Below are 20,450 nucleotides of genomic sequence, written 5' to 3'. Positions count from 1 at the left end.
TCATGAAGTTATACAAATAAGGCAATGTGTTATCTAGAATAATAAATATTTATTTATTTATTATTTATTTATTTATTTATTTATTTATTTATTTTTATTTATGATAGTCACACAGAGAGAGAGAGAAAGAGGCAGAGACATAGGCAGAGGGAGAAGCAGGCTCCATGCACCGGGAGCCCGATGTGGGATTCGATCCCGGGTCTCCAGGATCATGCCCTGGGCCAAAGGCAGGCGTTAAGCCGCTGCGCCACCCAGGGATCCCCTAGAATTATAAATATTTAAATATTATAGGGCAGATATTTTTTTCTCAGCAAATTTTAAGTGTGTTCCTTTGAACATTTCAGGCAATGCTAGTCCTCGATACATTCGTTGTACAACATACTGTTTCCCGTGCACTTCAGATATGGCCAAGCAAGCTCAGATTCCATTAGCTGCTGTCATCAAACCCTTTGCCACAATTCCTTCAAATGAGGTAAGAATGATAAAAAGAGCAATTTAAAGGGGTGCCTGGCTGACTCAGTTGGTGGAACATGTGACTTGATCTTGGGGTTGTGAGTTCAAGCCACATATTGGGTGTAGAGATTACTTAAAAGCTTTAAAAAAATAGCAGTTCAATAATTTACCAATTCCAAAATTCTTCCTTCATCATTGTTTTCTTATACATTATTCTGTATTATAAACAGACATCTGGAGAATATTTATATAATGCAAAAACCTGTAATCCTTCAATTCACTAGGAAGACCAAAATCTGACAAAGCTCTGTTTTCTGACAACCTGTATAACAAACACTGAAGGACAGGGTCACTTTTGGGTCTGTTGTAACAATGTGCATATTCTGGAAATATGGAATGTCACATAGTGACAAATACTAAAACTTCTCATGTGACCTATTACCTGGATCGGGGGCCCCAACATCTAGGTGTTCTGGTGAAGGAAGCTAACAGAGCCTAAGGTTCATGGTCTTACTGTATAGATGCTTTAATAGTCATGGGGCCAAGGTGCTCATAAACTCTTACTTAAAGTCAGTATGACTAGAAAGTGTATGTTTTGACTTGGAAAGATGTATATATGATTCATTGGGAAAAAAAGATGAGAAGTGGTGTTTATTTAAGATTTCTGATGTTAGGATGATGTTAATGGGTGTTGTGACTGAGACATTCCCTCCAACAATGCTGCCATTCCTTCTTTTCATGCCCTGAATGGTGGATACCCACATACACACAGAGACACAAGGTACTATAGTAGTGGTAGTCAAATAGGTGAGAAAAAGCTTTAATTCTGGCTGGAGCTTTGCTCATAATCCCATTGCAGTAACCCAGTAAGCTATACTGAACCCTGATGCCTTTTGCTGCCCAGACTGTCTTCCCAACTTAAACTTCAGCTTGGCTGTAATGATCCCTCTAGGTTGGCTGATCCAGTGAACACCTAACAGCACTAGAACAAATGGCAGGGCGTTTGTACTAGAGAACAGATTTGTCTCTATCTGTGGGCTGGCCAGGCCAGCTAATATGGGTGGTAGGATGGCATGGGGATAGGGGACAAAGGGTCTGCACAGGAAAGAGATGGTGTGCACGTGGCTAGTGGTTTGCATACTCTTTGAAATGTCCACTCATTCTCCTTATGGTGTGGCAGAATGGTGCCCTCTCTGTGGGAGTAAAGTGAACTGGGTTAGACTAGGGCATAGAGGAGGCCGTTCCTGGAAGCCAGTCTTATATGCAATATGGTCTCATGTTTGTAAATCAAAATGTACTTTCAGTATTTACTTAAGTATGGTCTCTTATGTAATGGTCCCAGAAATTTAATATGTCCATAAAATCCTCTTTATTAATAAGAATAAGGTAGGCCAGTATATGTTAATAGAGATCCATGTTAAATATAATGTGTTTTAAATAATAGAAGTAATTTTTAGCTAATTTTTAACATTTGATTATGAAAACTTCAAGCATATCGATAATTTGAAAGAATTTTATGGTGAACACCTAGATCCTACCATTAATATTTAACTATATTTGTTTTTATCATCTATTGATTCATTTATCCATCAATCCACCTTTTTCTTAATGCATTTCAAAGTAAATTGCAGAGATTAATTAGTACGCTTCCCCCTAAATACTTCCACCCCTTCCAACAACCTTCTTTCCCTGACAACCATTGTTCTGATTTTTTTCCACCGTAGATTTATTTTGCTTATATAAATATATAAATAGACTTCTAGAATATTCACTCTTCTGTGTAAGGTTTCTATCATCAGCATATGTTTTATTATTTATTTATTTTTTAAAAAGATTTTATTTATTTATTGATGAGAGACGCAGAGAGAGGCAGAGACATAGGCAGAGAGAGATGCAAGCTCCATGCAGGGAGCCTGATGTGGGACTTGATCCCAGGACTCCAGGACTGCCCTGGGCCAAAGGCAGATGCTTAACTGCTGAGCTATCCAGGGATCCCCATCAGCATATGTTTTAGAGCACCATAAACATGCTATTGCATGTATTAGTAGTTTGCTCCTTTTTTTTTTTTAATTAATTAATTTATTTATATCAGTCATAGAGAGAGAGAGGCAGAGACACAGGCAGAGGGAGAAGCAGGCTCCATGCACCAGGAGCCCGATGTGGGACTCGATCCCGGGTCTCCAGGATCGCGCCCTGGGCCAAAGGCAGGCGCCAAACCGCTGTGCCACCCAGGGATCCCTGCTCCTTTTTTTATTGCTAAATGGTATTTTATTGTATGGATGTACTAGTTTGTTTATCTAGTCTTTTACTGATGGACATCTGGGCTCTTTCCAGATTTTGGCTATTGTGAATAAAGCTCCTATAAATATTCTTGTACATGTCTTTCTGTGAACATATATTCATTTCTCTTGGATTAATAACTGTGAGTAGTTTGCTGGCTCATGAGGTACATGTTTATATAGTTTTATAAGAAACTGCCAGACCATTTTCCTAAGTGGTTTTACCATTTTACAGTTGTTCTAACATTGTATTAGCATGCCAGTTCCTCATTATCCTGTGTTTGGTGGTGTTGTCTTTTTAATTTTAGAAGTTCTGATGGCTCTATGGTAGTATCCATGTATTTTTATTTCAATTTTTGTACTTTGAACAAAAATTAAAAGAAGAACAGTGAATAAATATCACATTCATATACATAATTTTTAAAAGGCTTTTATTTATTCATGAGAGGCACAGAAAGAGGCAGAGACACAGGCAGAGGAGAAGCAGGCTTCTAGGGAGCCCAATGTGGAACTCGATCCCAGGACCCTGGGATCACATCCCGAGCTGAAAGCAGACGCTCAACCACTGAGCCACCCAGGTGTCCCAACAGATATTAACATATTATCATATTTGCTGAAAATAATTTTATGATATTACATATCATATTATAGTTACATATGATATTTCCTTTATCAGGCCATTCCTCTCCCTCCCTCCCTTTTAGGGGCAGACTCTGTAATGAATTTGGTATGTATCCTGTCTGTATGAGACTATATTTTGACCTCATGCTCATGAATCCATATAGTAATATGTAGTATTGCTTTGGTTTTTAATGACTCAATTAATTTAAGTAAAGTATAAACTTAGATGAAAGAGGTATACAATGAAAATGGTTCCTTTCTACTCTTCTGCTTTCTTCCTTAGAGGCAGTCTTTACCTATTCTTTATGATTCCTTCTAGAAATGAAAAATTTATATATCAGCATATAAATATACATCTTTAAAAAAATAAAGATATAAATAAGAGTATAGCATACATACACTTCTACAGCTTTCTCTTTTCAACTAAAATGTCTGGCACTCCTACTGTGTCACTACCTACAGAGCTGCCTTATTCTTTGCAACAGCTGGGTGGCATTATATATTAGTAAAACAACCACTGTTGTAACTGTATATCAATTTTAAGATGCATAATAAGATCCCAGGGATGTGAAAATTTAAGATACGAACCCTAAAATTGAGGGAAATACAATAACATTGAGAGTGTCCAAAAGAATGTTATACCAAACTTTTGACACATCTCTGAGGGGGGTGGGATTGCTGCAAATGTGCACTGTCTAACTCATTCCTATGCTATCTGAATCATGTTACAGTAATCTATTATTTTCATAATCAGAAGGTTACACTTCAGGATCCCTGGGTGGTGCAGCGGTTTAGCGCCTGCCTTTGGCCCAGGGTGCAATCCTGGAGACCCAGGATCGAATCCCACGTCGGGCTCCTGGTGCATGGAGCCTGCTTCTCCCTCTGCCTGTGTCTCTGCCTCTCTCTCTCTGTGTGACTATCATAAAAAAAAAAAAAAAAAGGTTACACTTCTTCCTTGAAAGAAAGCTGGGTAGCAACTTTACTGTATATCAATATGGGGATACATGGGATTTCTGCCCCTAGGGAGTGTTAGCTTGAGTGCACCTTCTTCACAGCAATGAATCTGTACAGTTTTCAACTGCACACTAGCAAAAACATCTCCTCCCTGCTTCTCCCCATGAGACAGCTGCCCTGGGCCAAGCACCCATGGAACAGAACAAAACTTCCAACAGTTACTCATACCCAAAACCAGAATCTGTAATCTTCTTGTTACCACCATTTAGTATTAACAGTAAAATTATTCACTAACCTGTTCCTGAAAATAAAACTTAGTATTTAGTTGAGAAAAGCTTTCAAATGTTAGTCTAAGCCTACCCTGCCCCTGCTATGCATATATACATTTCATACACAGACTAAATGTGTATGCTTTCTATTTAACAAAGTTGTTTGATCTCACCAAATACTAACTCCCTACCAGTGTGAAGTTTTCCTTTGGTGAAAGCTTATGCTGCATTGTAGTCCTTGTGCTTCCCAAAGTAATAAATAGATGAGATTAGAGTGGTGGCTTATTTTTGGAATCTGACTTAGGGAGAAATTCTACTTGAAATAATAGCATACTTTATTCTTTTCATGTTGCGAGAGACTACACTGACCAGGTAATGGTATTTTGACAGTACTTTTTTAAAAAAAGATTTATTTATTTATTTATTTATTTATTTATTTATTTATTTATTTATGAGAGAGAGAGAGAGAGAGAGAGAGAGAGAGGCAGAGACATAAGTAGAGGGAGAAGTAGGCTTCCCCTAGGGAGCCCAATGTGGGACTCACTCCAGGATCCCAGAATCACACCCTGAGCCAAAGGCAGATGCTCAACCTCTAAGCCACCCAGGCATCCTGGTACTTTTATTTATGTATATGTATATGTATATGTGTATATATATACATATATATATATATATAGAGAGAGAGAGAGAGAGGTGTAATTGACAAATGTAATTGTATGGTATTTAATGAATATACTCTATTTAGGAAGGATTGCTGTCTTTTACATAGCATGGTCTCCTGGATTGAATGAAGACATTCTCTATTTAAAGAAATACATTTACTTTTATTTGTTGAAATAAACAAGTTCCTAAAAGTTGTGCTCTCAAAAATATTGTCTTCTTCTTTGGGGATTAACTGGGCCTAGATGAAGTGAGCCACTAGGAGTGGTGAACCATCACTGCTACACTATGCTGATGGGCTGGATAAGGTAGGATTGGGGTCTCCCAACAGACTCTTGTCTGTGGCTCCCATGACACCTTCCTGGGGTATTTTTTTTAACCTCCCAGGCAGGGAACATGTAGTTCCCTATGTTTTTTTCCTGATTTATAATATTGGGGTTCACCAAAGCATGGACTTGGGATCTTCTCTCTTTAGGTTCCCTTTCCTTACAAAGACTAAATATTATCTGTTACAGCTGCTGCTGTCACTGATGAGACTAATAGTGGTCAGAGCACTTAAAGAGCACAATTAAGGGAGTTTTTAAAAAATGGATGGTCACTTATTTAATCTTTCACATCAAGCTGTTTACTTAGGTTGAAAGTCATTTATTTAACCTTCACATCACCATCCCTCTATAGATATAAGGAAGCTTAGTCAGAGACTTAGGGAACTTATTAAGGCCAATGGCCACTAAATAACAGAGCTAGGATTCCAACCCAGGCTGTCTGACACATAGGTCCTTAACTCCAAATTACTGTGCTGTTACGTTCTCATTCAATCATTCCTACATTTTCACATACTCAAATGCCTTCCTGAAACCTCTCCTTTGGTACCTCACAGAAACCTCAAACTTAATATGTTTAACAGTGAATTTCTGACCTCTATACCCTAAGCCAGTCCACTGTTCCATATATCCATAAATGGTACTATTGTATATTTTAATTGCTTGAGCCTGAAATCAAAAACTAAATATACAATTATAGTTAATAGAAAATGAAGGACATGCTGATTTATATTTATAACCTAAAATCAAGGAAATAAATTTTAAAGTATCTTTCTGAAAGGTAAATGGGTTATATAAATACTGTTAATCTCCATATGAATAGCATTTGAATTTATTTTCTTCTATAATAAATGACTTGCTTATTTTTAGGTATAGTAAAATTTTAAGATTTTATTCCTTATCTGACTAAAATTGCCATCATTGCTGCAATTTAAAAAGATATCCCTAAAGATATCTTGATTTGGCATCTATCCAAAAGATTAAAAAAGGATTTAATACAGTTTTTTTTTTTAGTTGGTTCTATTTGACAGAACCTTTTAAAGCATGCTATTGTGTTAGCAACGGCCTATAAAAATAAACCTAATCCAAGCAGTTATGATTAGAGAATGTTCCCTGTGAGCACTTGCTTTGGAGATGTGTGCTATTTACAAGGGCATATATGTGTCATCATTATTTAAGATTTCATGTTCCTTACCATAAATTTTAATGTTTTGTATGTGTTTCAAGTGAAACCCATTGCCACATTCAATGTAGTAAACTATGAGGTATTTATTCAGGAAAAAGTAATTGGTTATCTTGGAAGTTCTTTTGTTTAGTAATTTGTGATTTTATTTTTGATGCTGTATTTTAAGAATAGAGATAGACATAGTATAGATTTCCACTGCAAAAAAATTGAAGATTATACTTGATTTTGCATTTTCTTCAAAATAGGAAATCTTTACATTTTGGACAAGTGTGTACATCTACTTATACATGACATTAAATAATTTCACCTATAAAGCAGATGGCATAAGCTTTTACTGTGTCTGTGATTAGATTCAGAAATACCTGTTTATATTTTTTTAGATCATAGACTGGATATAATTGTGAAAGTAATTTCTTATTGAATTAATGTAGTGCAGATAAACTTATCCAAGCCTTTAAATTTCACTTGATTTATAATTGCCTAATTACTCTGTGATAGGAACTGAGGTGAACTTTAGGGATATGAGGGAAAAACAAGACCAGTTACTGTTGTCTAGGACTTATAGAAAACTTGCAGGTACCCAGCTAATTTTTGTGCAGTATGGAAAAAGCTATGATGAGGAAAACTGTTTTATGAAGTTTTGGTTCAGGGAAGTTTTACCATAATTATGACTTAATAGAGAAGCTTGTCCTATTATTAAACACTGTTTAAATTATTTTTTCCTAATGCTTGTTCATATCCTGATATATTCAGTGGATATGAAGAAGCCATTGGAAAGAAAAAGGAGTGGATGTCAAAGAACTGACAAATGGGGCTAAGAAAAAAGGAAGACTGTCAGAGATTAAACCTAACACCAGTACATTACATCAGGGTTGGACTTAATATACACATCACCTGCAGGAGGGATTTCTTGGTCATGTGTTTCACTTTTCAGCCAGTCTTGCTGGTGTGGACTGACAGTTTTTGGCAGAGCTTACACTGACGTTTAATGCATCAGAGGAAAAAAACTCACTTGGAAGATAGCAGCTTGTGAAGTAGTTGTTACCTGAGTCTTATAGATGTAGAAGCTATGCAGGTTCTGAGGCTATTAAAGTTGTAGAGCTGAGAGCAATGCTTGAGATTTCAAATTCCAAGTTCTTACACTATATCTAGCTATAAATGATCTTGTTGAGGTTTTATTTAATTAAACACATAAAATAGCTTTTTCTTGCTGACAGTAGTTTTAGCAGTGGACTTCCTGCTTCTGTGCTTGTGAGGTATCTTGAAATGTCTGTCTTAAAGAAGTCTTGTGATTTTAAGCTACTGCTTAGTACTCCTTGAAGGCAAAGACCATCCAAAATCCAACAGTAGCCTGGGCATACAGTAAAGGTCCTCGTTGAATAAATGTACTCTCAGGGTTGGATAGATGTTTAAAAGACCCAAGTTAAACCAAGCTACAGAATAGTGGTTGATTTCTAGATATTTTGGGCCTCCTAAATTAATATGTTTAGCTCAGCAAGTCTTTTTTTTTTTTTTTTTAAGAATTTTATTTGAGAGTGAGTAAGCATGAGTAGGGAGCAGGGAGCTAAGGGGTGGGGTGGGCAGAGAGAGAGGGACTCTGGGATCATGATCTAAGCCTAATGCAGACACTTAACCAACTGAGCCACCCAGATGCCCTCAGCACAGTAAGTCTTAATTATTAAGGACCTTGTTGATAAACATGTTACTTGATAGAAGTAAAATTTTTATCTTACTTTGGCTATCCTATTTTATTTTGTACCTTTGAATGACTACAGACTTCCCTTATATTCAAATTCTCTTCTCTAACAAACTCTATGGGTAAAGAAAAAAATTATTTGAGAGATTGTAGATGTATTCTAGCACATAGTAAAAATATACATATCAGTGTATTCAATCATCTATTAATGAGGGCTTATATTTCATCATAAAGAGCAGAACAGTGAACAAGTAGGAAGAAAGTTTGATCATAATAAAGATACTTCAGGAACCAATAAAAATAGACTATCTTCTCCAAAGTACAATAGATAGTAACCAAATAGTGGAACACTGGATTGGGAGTCAGGAAATGACTTTAGGTCTCTATTGTGCCTTATATTTTGACTTTGGGCCTTTATTCCCAAGAAGAAGAAGTCTGACTCTGATGTCCCATAGATCTAGAAGACTGCTAGTGTCTACCCTACATTTCCACTCTTATTGTGCATTCAGTGTAGATTACCATGAATGTATCACAAATTCTGTATGTTATTAGAAATTCTTGTAAACACATTACATGACCCAATCCAAAGTGGTTTCATCTATATTGTATTTTTAATAAAAGAAACCTGGAGTGTATTTCTCACTTAAAAAAGCACATGAAGATTGTGACACTATGGACTTTTTACATATAGCCCAAATTTAGCCAGCTTTAGTGAAAAACATGCCCTGAATGAAATGGATTATGACATAATATTATGTCCTTTAAAAAACTTTCAGAATATTTATAACTTAAATTATTCTGAAATAAAAGCTTCAAGAGCCTGAATCTATTTTTAATATGTGCATTATAATCTAAAGTTGTCTGCTTTAATGCAATATTTTAAAAGGTATTAACATAAAAACTTGGAAAAAATAAAATATATGTATTCAAATAGGATAGAATTATGACATTTAAAATACTTCAATGTATAAAGTTACTTTAGAAACTGAATCTTATCCCTTAATGATTTTGGTCACTTTATTTAGTGCTATGAAAAGTTTGGCAGCTGAAGAACAGAATGTTGTCCCTTTTTTAGAATGGTCTTACAGCAGACGTATGGGGAGAGTCACATTTGTCAGGGCAAAGGTTATTAGAATTCTATTTTAAGTTACAGTGTAGAAGATAAATGCACCAAGCTTATTTTCTCAATCACTAAATTATTCATGTAAATCTTTATTTTTTTACTAAATGGAGAATACCTTCAGGAGAAATAAGAATAAAAAAAAAAATCCTGCCTTGATTTAATTTTCAGCCACTGTGAGTTTTATGACTTTCCATGCCTGGTGATGATTGAATGTGTGACATCCATAACATAGGAGTCAAGATCAGTCTCATTGGATGTAGAACACTGGGCATTTATGAGCAGCCACACATTGGAGAGGAAATATTTTAGCGCCTCTTGCTCTCATTTTCATCAATTCTAAGGCCCACATTTTCCTCACATTTTAACATTTCTAAAGCAGGAATATCTCTTATTAACAATGACTTCTTAGCATCGTGTCTTGTTCAATTGGAAGCTTTTGTGTCTCTTATAATTTATGAGATTTTAGAATCAGTGAAATGCACTATGCCTTACTTCATGGTTCTAACTTAACTCAAATTTTGTGGATATTTAGATAATACAAGGGCTTAAAATTTATGCAGTTGATGTCTTCTTGATCAAGTATGAGAGAGTAAAATATTTTAAAGTTTTATATTTCAAAGCTTGATAGGCATTCCACTGATTAAAGACTATAAATAAATAAATAAAGAAAGAAACAAAATCCTATTTTGAGAAGAAAGTGAGGAAGGAAAGTAGGAAGGAAGGGAGAAGGAAAAGAAAACCTTATGCAAACCTTTCATGTCTGAAAGTGACACCCAGGTTTCTCTAAAGCACAGGTGATTTTTTAAAAAAGATTTTTATTTAATCATAACAGACACACACAGAGGCAGAGACATAGGCAGAGGGAGAAGCAGGCTCCTTATTGGGGGGGTTCCCAATGCATGACTCAATCCCGGGGTCCTGCCAAGGGCAGATGCTCAACCACTGAGCCACCTAAGCGTCTCGCACAAGTGATTCTTGAAGTGATTCTTTGTCAAGAGTTGAGCATAATTATGAGTAAAGTAAGCGGGAATTCTGGAATCACATGAAATTGGGTGTACAAATCACCTCTATGGACTTCTGGCAGTATAACCTTGAAAGTACTTAACTTTTTAGGCCTCATTTCTCTCATAAGTAAAATTATAACTCCTTACCTGATAGTTGCTTAAAAATAATAAGCAAGGGAAGCCCCAGTAGCCCAGAGGTTTAGCGCCGCCTTTGGCCAAGGGTGTGATCCTGGAGACCCGGGATCGAGTCCTACGTCGGGCTCCCTGCATGGAGCCTGCTTCTTCCACTGCCTGTGTCTCTGCCTCTCTTTCTCTCTGTGTCTTTCATGAATGAATAAATAAATAAATAAGTAAATAAATAAATAAATAAAATCTTTAAAAAGCTGGTATAAGGAATGATAGTTACTCTTGTTGTCATCTTTATCATTATTATTATGATTATTTGCTATATAATAATTAAATTCCTCCATGGAAAATTTTATTTAACTCAGCAATCATTGACTTGGGGAGTCTACTGTATACAAGGAAGAGAAATACGAACTACAGTAATTTAAGTTTACTTGAAATGTATACATTTAAGAGGGATGTTACATATACTGTCAGTGATTCTAGCTACACATCTTACCTAAGAAGGAGAAATTGATACAGACTTCACATTTATATTCACATGTAAGTGGAAAGAGTTAGCTGCTCTTTTGTATTTTTAAGAAGAAATCTTGTATGTTACCTGTTTTTTAATAGTATATTGTAATTTTCTGTCTTTATTACTCAACTGATAAGCACTCACCATTGCATAAACATTTATGTAGCTTTTGACTTTTTGTAAGATGCTTCATGGACATTTGCTGGAATAATTTCCCCTTAATCTCTCACACACTATCCTGTCTTTTTAGCTCAACCAATTTCTGTTCAACTTTTAGATTTCAGTTCGAAGCCACCTTCCCAGGAGAGCCTTCCAGGATATCCCACATTTAGACTCCTTGTAGCTCCCCTTATACCACATGCCATAGTTTGAGTTTTTTATTTGTGTATTTGGTGGATGTCTTTCTCCCACTAGAACCCATGAGGGTAGGGAGCATATCTGATTTTTCCTCACTTGCACTCCCAAGACCTAAAACAGTTCCTGAAACATTTTAGCACTAAACAAATATTTAATGTGATATTTTCATTACTCAGTATCATTTATATATGGAATTAAATTAGAATTTTGGAGCCAAGTAATTTGATGAAAGTTTCAGAATATATATCTTTGCTTAAACATTTATTGAGTATCTGCTTTGTGTATAAATGTATTTGTAACTGAATGAATATCAAAGTAAATAAAAAAGGAACTGACTATCTAGGAACCAGGCTAAAGCTAGGACTTATATTTTGGAGTTATCTCTATCCAGGCATCTGACATTTACTTGCATCTCCATGTTCTTTATCAAAGAAAATACTTTCTTTCCTACACATATGTTCTTATGAAAAATCACCATTTGGATACTCACTGGAAATTATCCTTGCTTTTAATATTGCTGGCAGACAAAACACCTGTGCTGACTAGGAAAACAGTTGCTTAAAGAATTTCCTGGACAGTTAAATTCAAATTCTTCCTAAGTTTAGCTTAGGTTTCAATTTTATCCCCCCCCCCAACATATATGTTTCTTTCAATATTATCTCACTGTAAATATGAAGATATATACTGTGTGTGTGTGTGTATTTATGAGAGTGAGAAGGAGGGTATATGAAATATGTAAAGAAAAAAAATCCTTAAAATGTTACTCATTGTTTGGAAAAATAAGAGCATTATTGATTTCCTGGAAAAATATTTCTGCAAAATACAGGTGAAACAGAAGAGCCTTACTTGTAAAATATGGTGCGTATAGATATCATGGAACACATGCATTAGAAATCACTTTTTTAAATCCTAAACTGAACTACTGAGGTAAATTGAAATATTTTAACATAGGGTTGAGATTTGAATTTATTTTGATTTACTATGTTCCATACTCCCTTTCTGTTACAGTTTTAAACATTTAGAAAAAGTCTTGGGATCCCTGGGTGGCGCAGCGGTTTAGCGCCTGCCTTTGGCTCAGGGCGCGATCCTGGAGACCCGGGATCGAATCCCACGTCGGGCTCCCGATGCATGGAGCCTGCTTCTCCCTCTGCCTATGTCTCTGCCCCTCTCTCTCTCTCTGTGTGTGTGTGACTATCATAAATAAATAAAAATTAAAGAAAAAAAAAGAAAAAGTCTTTTATCTAAATACTCCAAACATAAAAATAAAAAAATAAATACTTCATACATAATTTTGTCTATATTTCTTTTTTTACATTTCTTTTTAAAAATGATAGAAAATGTGTATTAGCTCATATTTATCAATTTTTATTATTTGATGTATTAGGCAGTCATCTTCCCTCTCCTTCCAGCTTATTAGTGATATATAATAAACACATAGATGTATTTATTCCTCCAGATGCTTTTGAATTGGTCACATAACATTTTTAAGTGAAACATTTTTTCTTGACTTTTTTTAACCCTATTTTCAAGTCTTTGCTCCAAATGGCTTTGTCTCTTTGCCCAAATCAAGTTAACTCACAAGGACGATTTGCTGTATCACTTGGAAGTGATGTAGCCAGTATCTGTGGCTGCCCCCAGGGATGGTAACTAAGCAGTTATTTACGTTGACAGCAGATTGGACTGCATAAAGAACTATTAATTTATTCTACCTTATTCTAACAAGGATTTAATTCAACAGATGTTTATTATTCACCCAATATGTGCCACTTACCATTATTGTTATTTGAGATATGTACGTGAACTACACAGTTAAAGATCTCTGCCCTCATGGAGCTTATGTTTTAATGGAGAGGTAAGGCAATGGACCTCATATTGAGAAAATGATGTAATATGTGGAAAAAGGAAAAAGCAGAGCAGGGTTAAGGAGATGAAGGCTGCCTGTGGGGAGGAATAAATGGTAGGTTTCAGATTAAGTAGAGTAGTCAGATAAGCCTGATTGAGAAGATATTATTTAAATAATGCCTTGGCTCTGTTTTTTTAAAACTTTTTGAGGAACTTCCATACTGTTTCCCAGAGTGGCAACACCAGTTTGCATTCCCATCAACAGTGCAAAAGGGTTCTCCTTTCTTCACATCCTTGCCAACATCTGTTGTTTCTTGTGTTGTTGAATTTAGCCATTCTGATAGGTGTGAGTGAGGTGGCATTTCATTGTGGTTTTGGTTTGTTTTCTCTGATGATGAGTGATATTGAACATCTTTTCATGTGTCTATTAGCCATCTGGATGTCTTCTTTGGAAAACTATCTATTCATATCTCCTGCCCATTTCTAAGTTGGATTATTTGGTTTTTTGGGTATTGAGTTTGATAAGTTCTTTATAGATTTTGGATACTAACCCTTTATCTGATATGCCATTTGCAAAAATCTTCTCCCATTCCGTCAGTTGCCTTTTAGTTTTGTTGATTGTTTCCATCTCTATGCCAAAGCTTTTTACCTTGATGAGGTCCCAACAGTTCATTTTGTTTCCCTTGCCTTGGGAGACATGTCTAATAAGTTGCCATGGCTGAGGTCAAAGAAGTTGCTGCCTGTGTTCTCCTCTAGGATTTTGAGTGTTTCCTGTCTTACATTTAGGTCTTTTATCCATTTTGAATTTATTTTTGTGTATGGTGTAAGAAAGTGGTCCAGTTTCATTTTTCTGCATGTCACTGTCCCTTTTTCCCAATACCAGTTGTTGAAGAGACTTTATTCCTTTGGATATTCTTTCCTGCCTCATTGAAAAAAAGTTACAAATAGAGCTACCCAATAACCCAGAAATTGCACTACTAGGTATTTATCCAAAGGATACAAAAATGCAAATTCAAAGGGATGCCTGTACTATCAATAACCGCTAAATTATGAAAGAACCCAATTGTCCATTGACTGATGAATGGATAAAGAAGATGAGGTATATATGTACAATGGAATACTACTCAGTCATTTCAGAAAGAATAAAATCTTACCATTTGCAACAACGTGGATGAAACTAGAGTGTATTAAGCTAAGTGAAATAAGTTAATCAGAGAATGACAAATATATGATTTAATTCATATGTGGAAATTTAAGAAATAAAACATGAATAGAGGGGAAGGGAAGGAAAAATAAAATGAGGTAAAAACAGAAAGGGAGACAAATCATAAGAGACTCCTAACTACAGAGAACAAACTGAAGGTCAGTTGAGGGGAGGTGGTGGGCGGATGGATTAGATGTGTGATGGGCATTAAGGAGGGCATTTATTGGGATCCCTGGGTGGTGCAGCGGTTTAGCGCCTGCCTTTGGCCCAGGGCGCGATCCTCGAGACCCGGGTTCGAATCCCATGTCGGGCTCCCGGTGCATGGAGCCTGCTTCTCCCTCTGCCTGTGTCTCTGCCTCTCTCTCTCTCTGTGTGTGTGTGACTATCATAAATAAATAAAAATTAAAAAAAAAAAGGAGGGCATTTATTGAGAAGAGCACTGGGTGTTACATGTAAGTGATGAATCACTGAATTCTACTCCTGAAACCAGGCTAAATATTAACTGACTTGAATTTAAAGAAAAAAATATAAATAAATACTGATTCATGCATAGAGAAAAATGTTTTTAAGGTGTTTTCATGAGCACATAAAGAAGTGAAATAAATGGAAGAAAGACTTTGGTTAACTTATGATTCTGCCCGAGAAACAAAGAGAGTGTGCTCCTAAGCTTATTATTTTTAACACTTTCATCTTTAAAGTGTAGTATTTTGCAACTTTCTTTTGAGGAGTAGAAAACTGCCAATTATTTTGTTATGGAAGAAACAAACAATTTTATAGGGTTTTTATGTCTAAAATATATTTTCATCCTCTATGCATTCTTACAGCAAATATGTCTCCTTCAAGTGACCTATATTTAGACAACAAATATAATTCTCTCTTAGAGATGAAAGATAATGTAATAGATTAAGGTTTAAAAGAAATGTGGGAAAATCTCTCTCAACTATTGAATTTCTAAATATCATAGTTCCTTGAGAAGAAGTGTCTTACTCAAAAGTTTCCAATATCTGTTCCAGCAAGAAAAGTGATACTGATCTTTGCAAATATACCTTTAACTTGAAAGACTGCATCAGTATACCCAATCTAAACAGACCGTTGTTTTAGCTTTAGAACCATTCCCTACCATTTATAATCTAGTCATGAACTAGGAATTGCCATTTGGGAAAACCGAAGGGCTCTTCTCTGATAATTATTTTCTGTTCTGAGACTATGGATGCTCTCTTACCAGAAGCAGCCCTTCTTTAGACTAGCATATGGACCAACTTGACTTTTCAACTAAAAAGCCCTCCTGTCATTAGAGGCCCTGGGTAGAAAGGTTACAGCTGTATCTGCTTTAAGACACTTTTGGCCATTGCAGGAAAAGTCTCCTATTTGTGCATATTTTGGGATGAACTTTAGCATATTAGGGTTTATCACATCCAGATGTAATCTTTTGTGGTAGAAGAACTGGCATATATCCTCAAGTTTAAACATGACTTCTTTCATTTTTAATTTTTTTTGTAGTTCAGACTTCTTTCAAACCAGTTTTTCTCTTCTTCTGTCTCTTCCTCCTTATCAGTCATTAAACAAATATTTTTTGAGAATTTACTCTGTAGTTAAGGCCCTGGGGATCAGCAGTGAACCTGAAGCTTACATATTAATGAGTGAATTTTTTAAGTTAGAAATTTATTTTGGGCTTCATGAGCGGCTCAGTTGGTTAAGCATCTGACTCTTGATTTCAGTTCAGGTCATGATCTCGGGGTTGTGAGACTGAGCCCCATGTTGGGCTCTGTTGGGCTGGAGCCTGCTTGAGATTCTCTCTCACTCTCCTCCTTACTCCCCATCTCTTAAAAAATTTTTGCTTTAAAAATTAAAGCTAAACTATTCAAACATCTTTTGAGTTTGTTTTTCAGTTTTATGAATTGAAAAAAATACAGGACATTATGAAACAAATTCTAGAAATCACTCATGCTAATTGTAAAACATTATAAAATTCACTAATTTATAAGCAGGTTTCAAAACCTATGCCAAATATACTGTTTTTCTAAAGACATCATTTATTTACTGAATGGTTAAATCTCTTAACTATCTTTTGTCAGAATCGTTACCATGTAATATAACAACTGATTGGAGGTAAGGGTGTGTGTGTGTGTGTGTGTGTGTGTGTGTGTACATGCATGTACATTTATGTCTTAAACATGGCCATTCGGGACATACCTTTCCACAAAATCAGTCTAGCCCTCCTTTCAATCTCCCTTCAGTTCAGCTGATTTAGGATACTTGCTTATTAACTACCAATATACCCAAGCTTTTCCTCCTGTGTTACACTATTTGGACTAATTGGAATTATCTTCTTCTGTCAGTGAAAATATAATTCCCCATAATTGCTCATCTCTTCCTTGAAAGAAGCTTTTATTGACCCCCTGCCCCCCACAAGTGATTTCTTCTTTTATTTGTTCTTTTCGCTTAAGCAGCTATCATGAACTGCCCTGAGTTCATGACAGTGTATTTGAGTACCTGATAGATATTTTGTTTGTTCATTCAAAAACTGTTGACTGCCCACTCTTTCAGGTATTGTACTCTAGGAAATAAAACAATAAACATGTTAGACTTGTGAGTCATGAATTGAGAATTTAGCAGTGATACTGAAAAGTAAAGCTGTATGTTGAGTGCTGTCAGATTCAAGATAATTTGGGAACATACAGTTGAAATGTCTAAGCCAGTCCTCAGGATCCAGGCTGAGACTTGGTTCCAGTTTAGACAAGGTTTCTGCCAAGTCAGGAGGAGAGAGGGACACCACTTCCCTTGTAACATGAGAGGAAGAGAAAGGAAAATTAAATATCTAGCTGGCAAATTGGTAGAGGGAAAGTCAAGGGAGTTCCTTTCTGAGGTCTTCTATTTTCTTTTTGAACAAGGAGGCAATATGATCTGCTAAGATAGGTGGAAAGAGAGCTTATTTGGAGGTTGAAAGGTATAAAGTAGCTCCTATAGAAAGAGAAAAAGAGAAATGACAGAAGACTTTTAATAGTTACCAGGGAGCACTGAGGGCTTGGTTAAATCATAGACCACGAGTAATGATGCCTTTCTCTGAAACTGTAGGCTTTCCTGTAGGAGCAATCTACAAAGCAGTTTCTGTGTGTATAGCGCAGAGGAGGCAAATAGGTGGAATAAATGAATGAGAATTCAAGCTGCAGCTCTGCAGTTTATTGGATAAGTCAGTTTTCAATACTGACCTTCCATTCCTTTCTGAACCTGTGAATGGTTAATTCCCACCTCCAACGCTGTTAGTGCCTCAATATCAAATTGATATTTTTATATATTTGAAAGCATTGTAAACTACAAATAATACAGATAATAGTTATGATCTTACATACAGGTTTGCATCAGTAAAATTTTTCAGAATTTTCCATGCTTCATGCACAAAAAAGACACCCCCCCCCCCAATATAAAGGACCCATATCCAAAACTAAAAAGGTGTTCAAATCCAATGTAAGTTTTAAGATAGCTCTAAGAGTAAGTAAGCTAACAGTGATTTTGAAGAGAAAAAAGCTAAAAATCGACTTTGGAGGACACTCTAACAAGAGGATACTTTTCTGGAAATATGAAAACACAAAGTTTTAGGTTTATAAAAGCCAACTAAAAACATCCTTAGAAAATAGAAGTATATGCTTAGAATTAGTACAATGCCTTGAATGTTTTTATTATCAGGCTCTTTCTTTTCAGAAGATGCATAACAATTTTAAAAGGCATTCAGCAAATATTTTTTCATTATGTATTTGCTATTTTAAAAAGTCAAAACACTACTGCTGTTTAGAAATTGTATGTACAGTAAGTAGCGTATTGCTCAATTCCCTTTCTTTCAATGTATGCTGACCAAATGTCATATACGGCAATACTAAAAATAGAAAACATATACAAGCTGCTTCTCATTTCTCTTTCCTATGGAAATATCTTTAATAAGTGCACTTGATACAGACTCTCTCTTCATTCTAGCTTCTGGGCATAATCCTTTGGAATCTAACCTTGCTTGCCTTCCAGCATGCCTAATAGTCTGAATGTTTAACATTTTTAAAGGGTAGTTGCTCATCACAGGTTCTGGATTATCTTTTCACATACCATTTCCATGCTTCTACTTACATCCCCCCAATTAATCCAAGTTATCAGCTGACCTCTTCTTGATATAGAACCAAAAAATAAGCGGCGCTCCAATCCCAAGAAGTAGCTGCATGCCAAAATATATTTGATAGTATGAAACTATTGCTGCTAGAGATACCTATTTATAGTGATTTACTGAGGAATATAATTGATGTTGAATGTGACCCTTTATCAATTTGGGGGACCGTGTTACATTTCAGTAGATCATCTTACTTTAAAACTTTTGATCTGATTTAGGACCCACTTCAAAAATTTTTCTCCCTTTACCAGTAACTATTTAGCTGAGGTATTTCCTTCAGGCACTAAGTGAGGTAGACTATTGGTCGTGTTGAGACAACTGTATAGTCCAGGAGACTGATTATTTTCTCTGGTACTTCTATCGAGGGACATAAAGGGAGAAAAAAAGGGAGAGAAGTTAAGTCTGTTTTAAAACTGGAAGATATAAAAAAAAACTTGGAAGATATATATTTTCTCAAAATTAGTAAATATTTAAAGATAAGGGACAGTAGGTAGTTACAGAATTTATGTGCATGTATTAGAACTTCTAGAACCCTTACTTAGAACTGGTGCTGAAAAATCAGGAGCAGGAAATGGGGCAATGGGAGACCGTTTTCACCCAGCAATATCCTGGCTATGAGCAGTGTCACCTTCCTAAGTCCAGGTGTTCCTGAACTCTTCGGATTTGACTTCTCTGTTCTATCCCTCCCTTCATCCACACCACTGCCTGTGATTTGATGTTCCAACAGGAAGGTAGATGTTTGCTTTAGAAAATAATTTCTAGGGACACCTGGGTGGCTCAGCAGTTGAGCATCTGCCTTTGGCTCAGGTTGATCCAAGGGTCCCGGGATCAAGTCCCACATTGTGCTCCCTGCATGGAGCCTGCATCTCCCTCTTCCTATATCTCTATCTTTCTCTCTCTGTCTCATGAATAAATAAATTAAAAAATCTTTAAAAAAATAATTTATTGGGGAGCTTGAGTGGTGCAATCAGTTAAGCATCCGACTCTTGGTTTCCACTCAGATCGTGATCTCAGGGTCCTGAGATGGAGCCCTGGTATTGGCCATCCTCAGCGAAGAGTCTGCTTAGATTCTCTCTTTCTTCCTTGCCCCTTGCACTCACATGTTTGCACTACCTCTCTCTCCAAAATAAATAAAAAATCTAAAAAAGAGAAGAAATTTCTTCATCACAGTGTATTGCTGAGTATCATGACCGATTTTGCTTTGTTATTTTGGCCTTTAATACTAATGTGGCAAATGGGAAGTGGACCCTGGCAGTGGGAGCATCCGCTTCCTCATGCCCGTCTCTTCCCAGGTCATCTTTAGGTTGCCTGCTGTACTTTGGGGCTGCCTATTTTCCCACATATAGTCAAGGAAAAGTTGGTAGGGGATTAGAAACTTGAAGTTTTTCTTGGCTATTATCATTGGTTATTTTGGCACCAGTAATTTTGGCAAATTCTATAATTTCTATATAATTTCTATACAATTTATGGTTAAGGCAGCCTTTAATGTTGTTTAAGTTTGTTCCATCCAGAATATTTTTAACCATGATTTAATTTTTTTCAAAAGAGTTTAGGTTTCTTAATTTTGTGAGAGTAATAGCTGATGTAAGTTAAGTGTTATTAGATTCACATAAAATGAATAGCATAATTATCTTGAGTATTTTATTACCTACTGAGTAAATGAGTTTTATTTTTTAGTTGCACAGT

At 35.9% G+C, this 20,450-nt stretch overlaps 1 protein-coding gene across 2 annotated transcripts in view; it reads left to right on the top strand.

Moving 5' to 3' along the window:
* Positions 1-20,450, top strand: part of SEC24D (SEC24 homolog D, COPII coat complex component) — a 102,340-nt gene that overhangs the window by 32,925 nt on the left and 48,965 nt on the right. For both annotated transcript variants that reach the window (XM_041759232.1, XM_041759233.1), the window contains exon 8: positions 345-472. In XM_041759232.1, the coding sequence (XP_041615166.1) occupies positions 345-472 (128 nt within the window). The remainder of the gene's footprint in view (positions 1-344; positions 473-20,450) is intronic.

Source organism: Vulpes lagopus, chromosome 6, assembly GCF_018345385.1.
Source record: "Vulpes lagopus strain Blue_001 chromosome 6, ASM1834538v1, whole genome shotgun sequence".
NCBI classification, from domain to species: domain Eukaryota; kingdom Metazoa; phylum Chordata; class Mammalia; order Carnivora; family Canidae; genus Vulpes; species Vulpes lagopus.
This window is presented reverse-complemented; position numbering and strand designations above follow the sequence as displayed.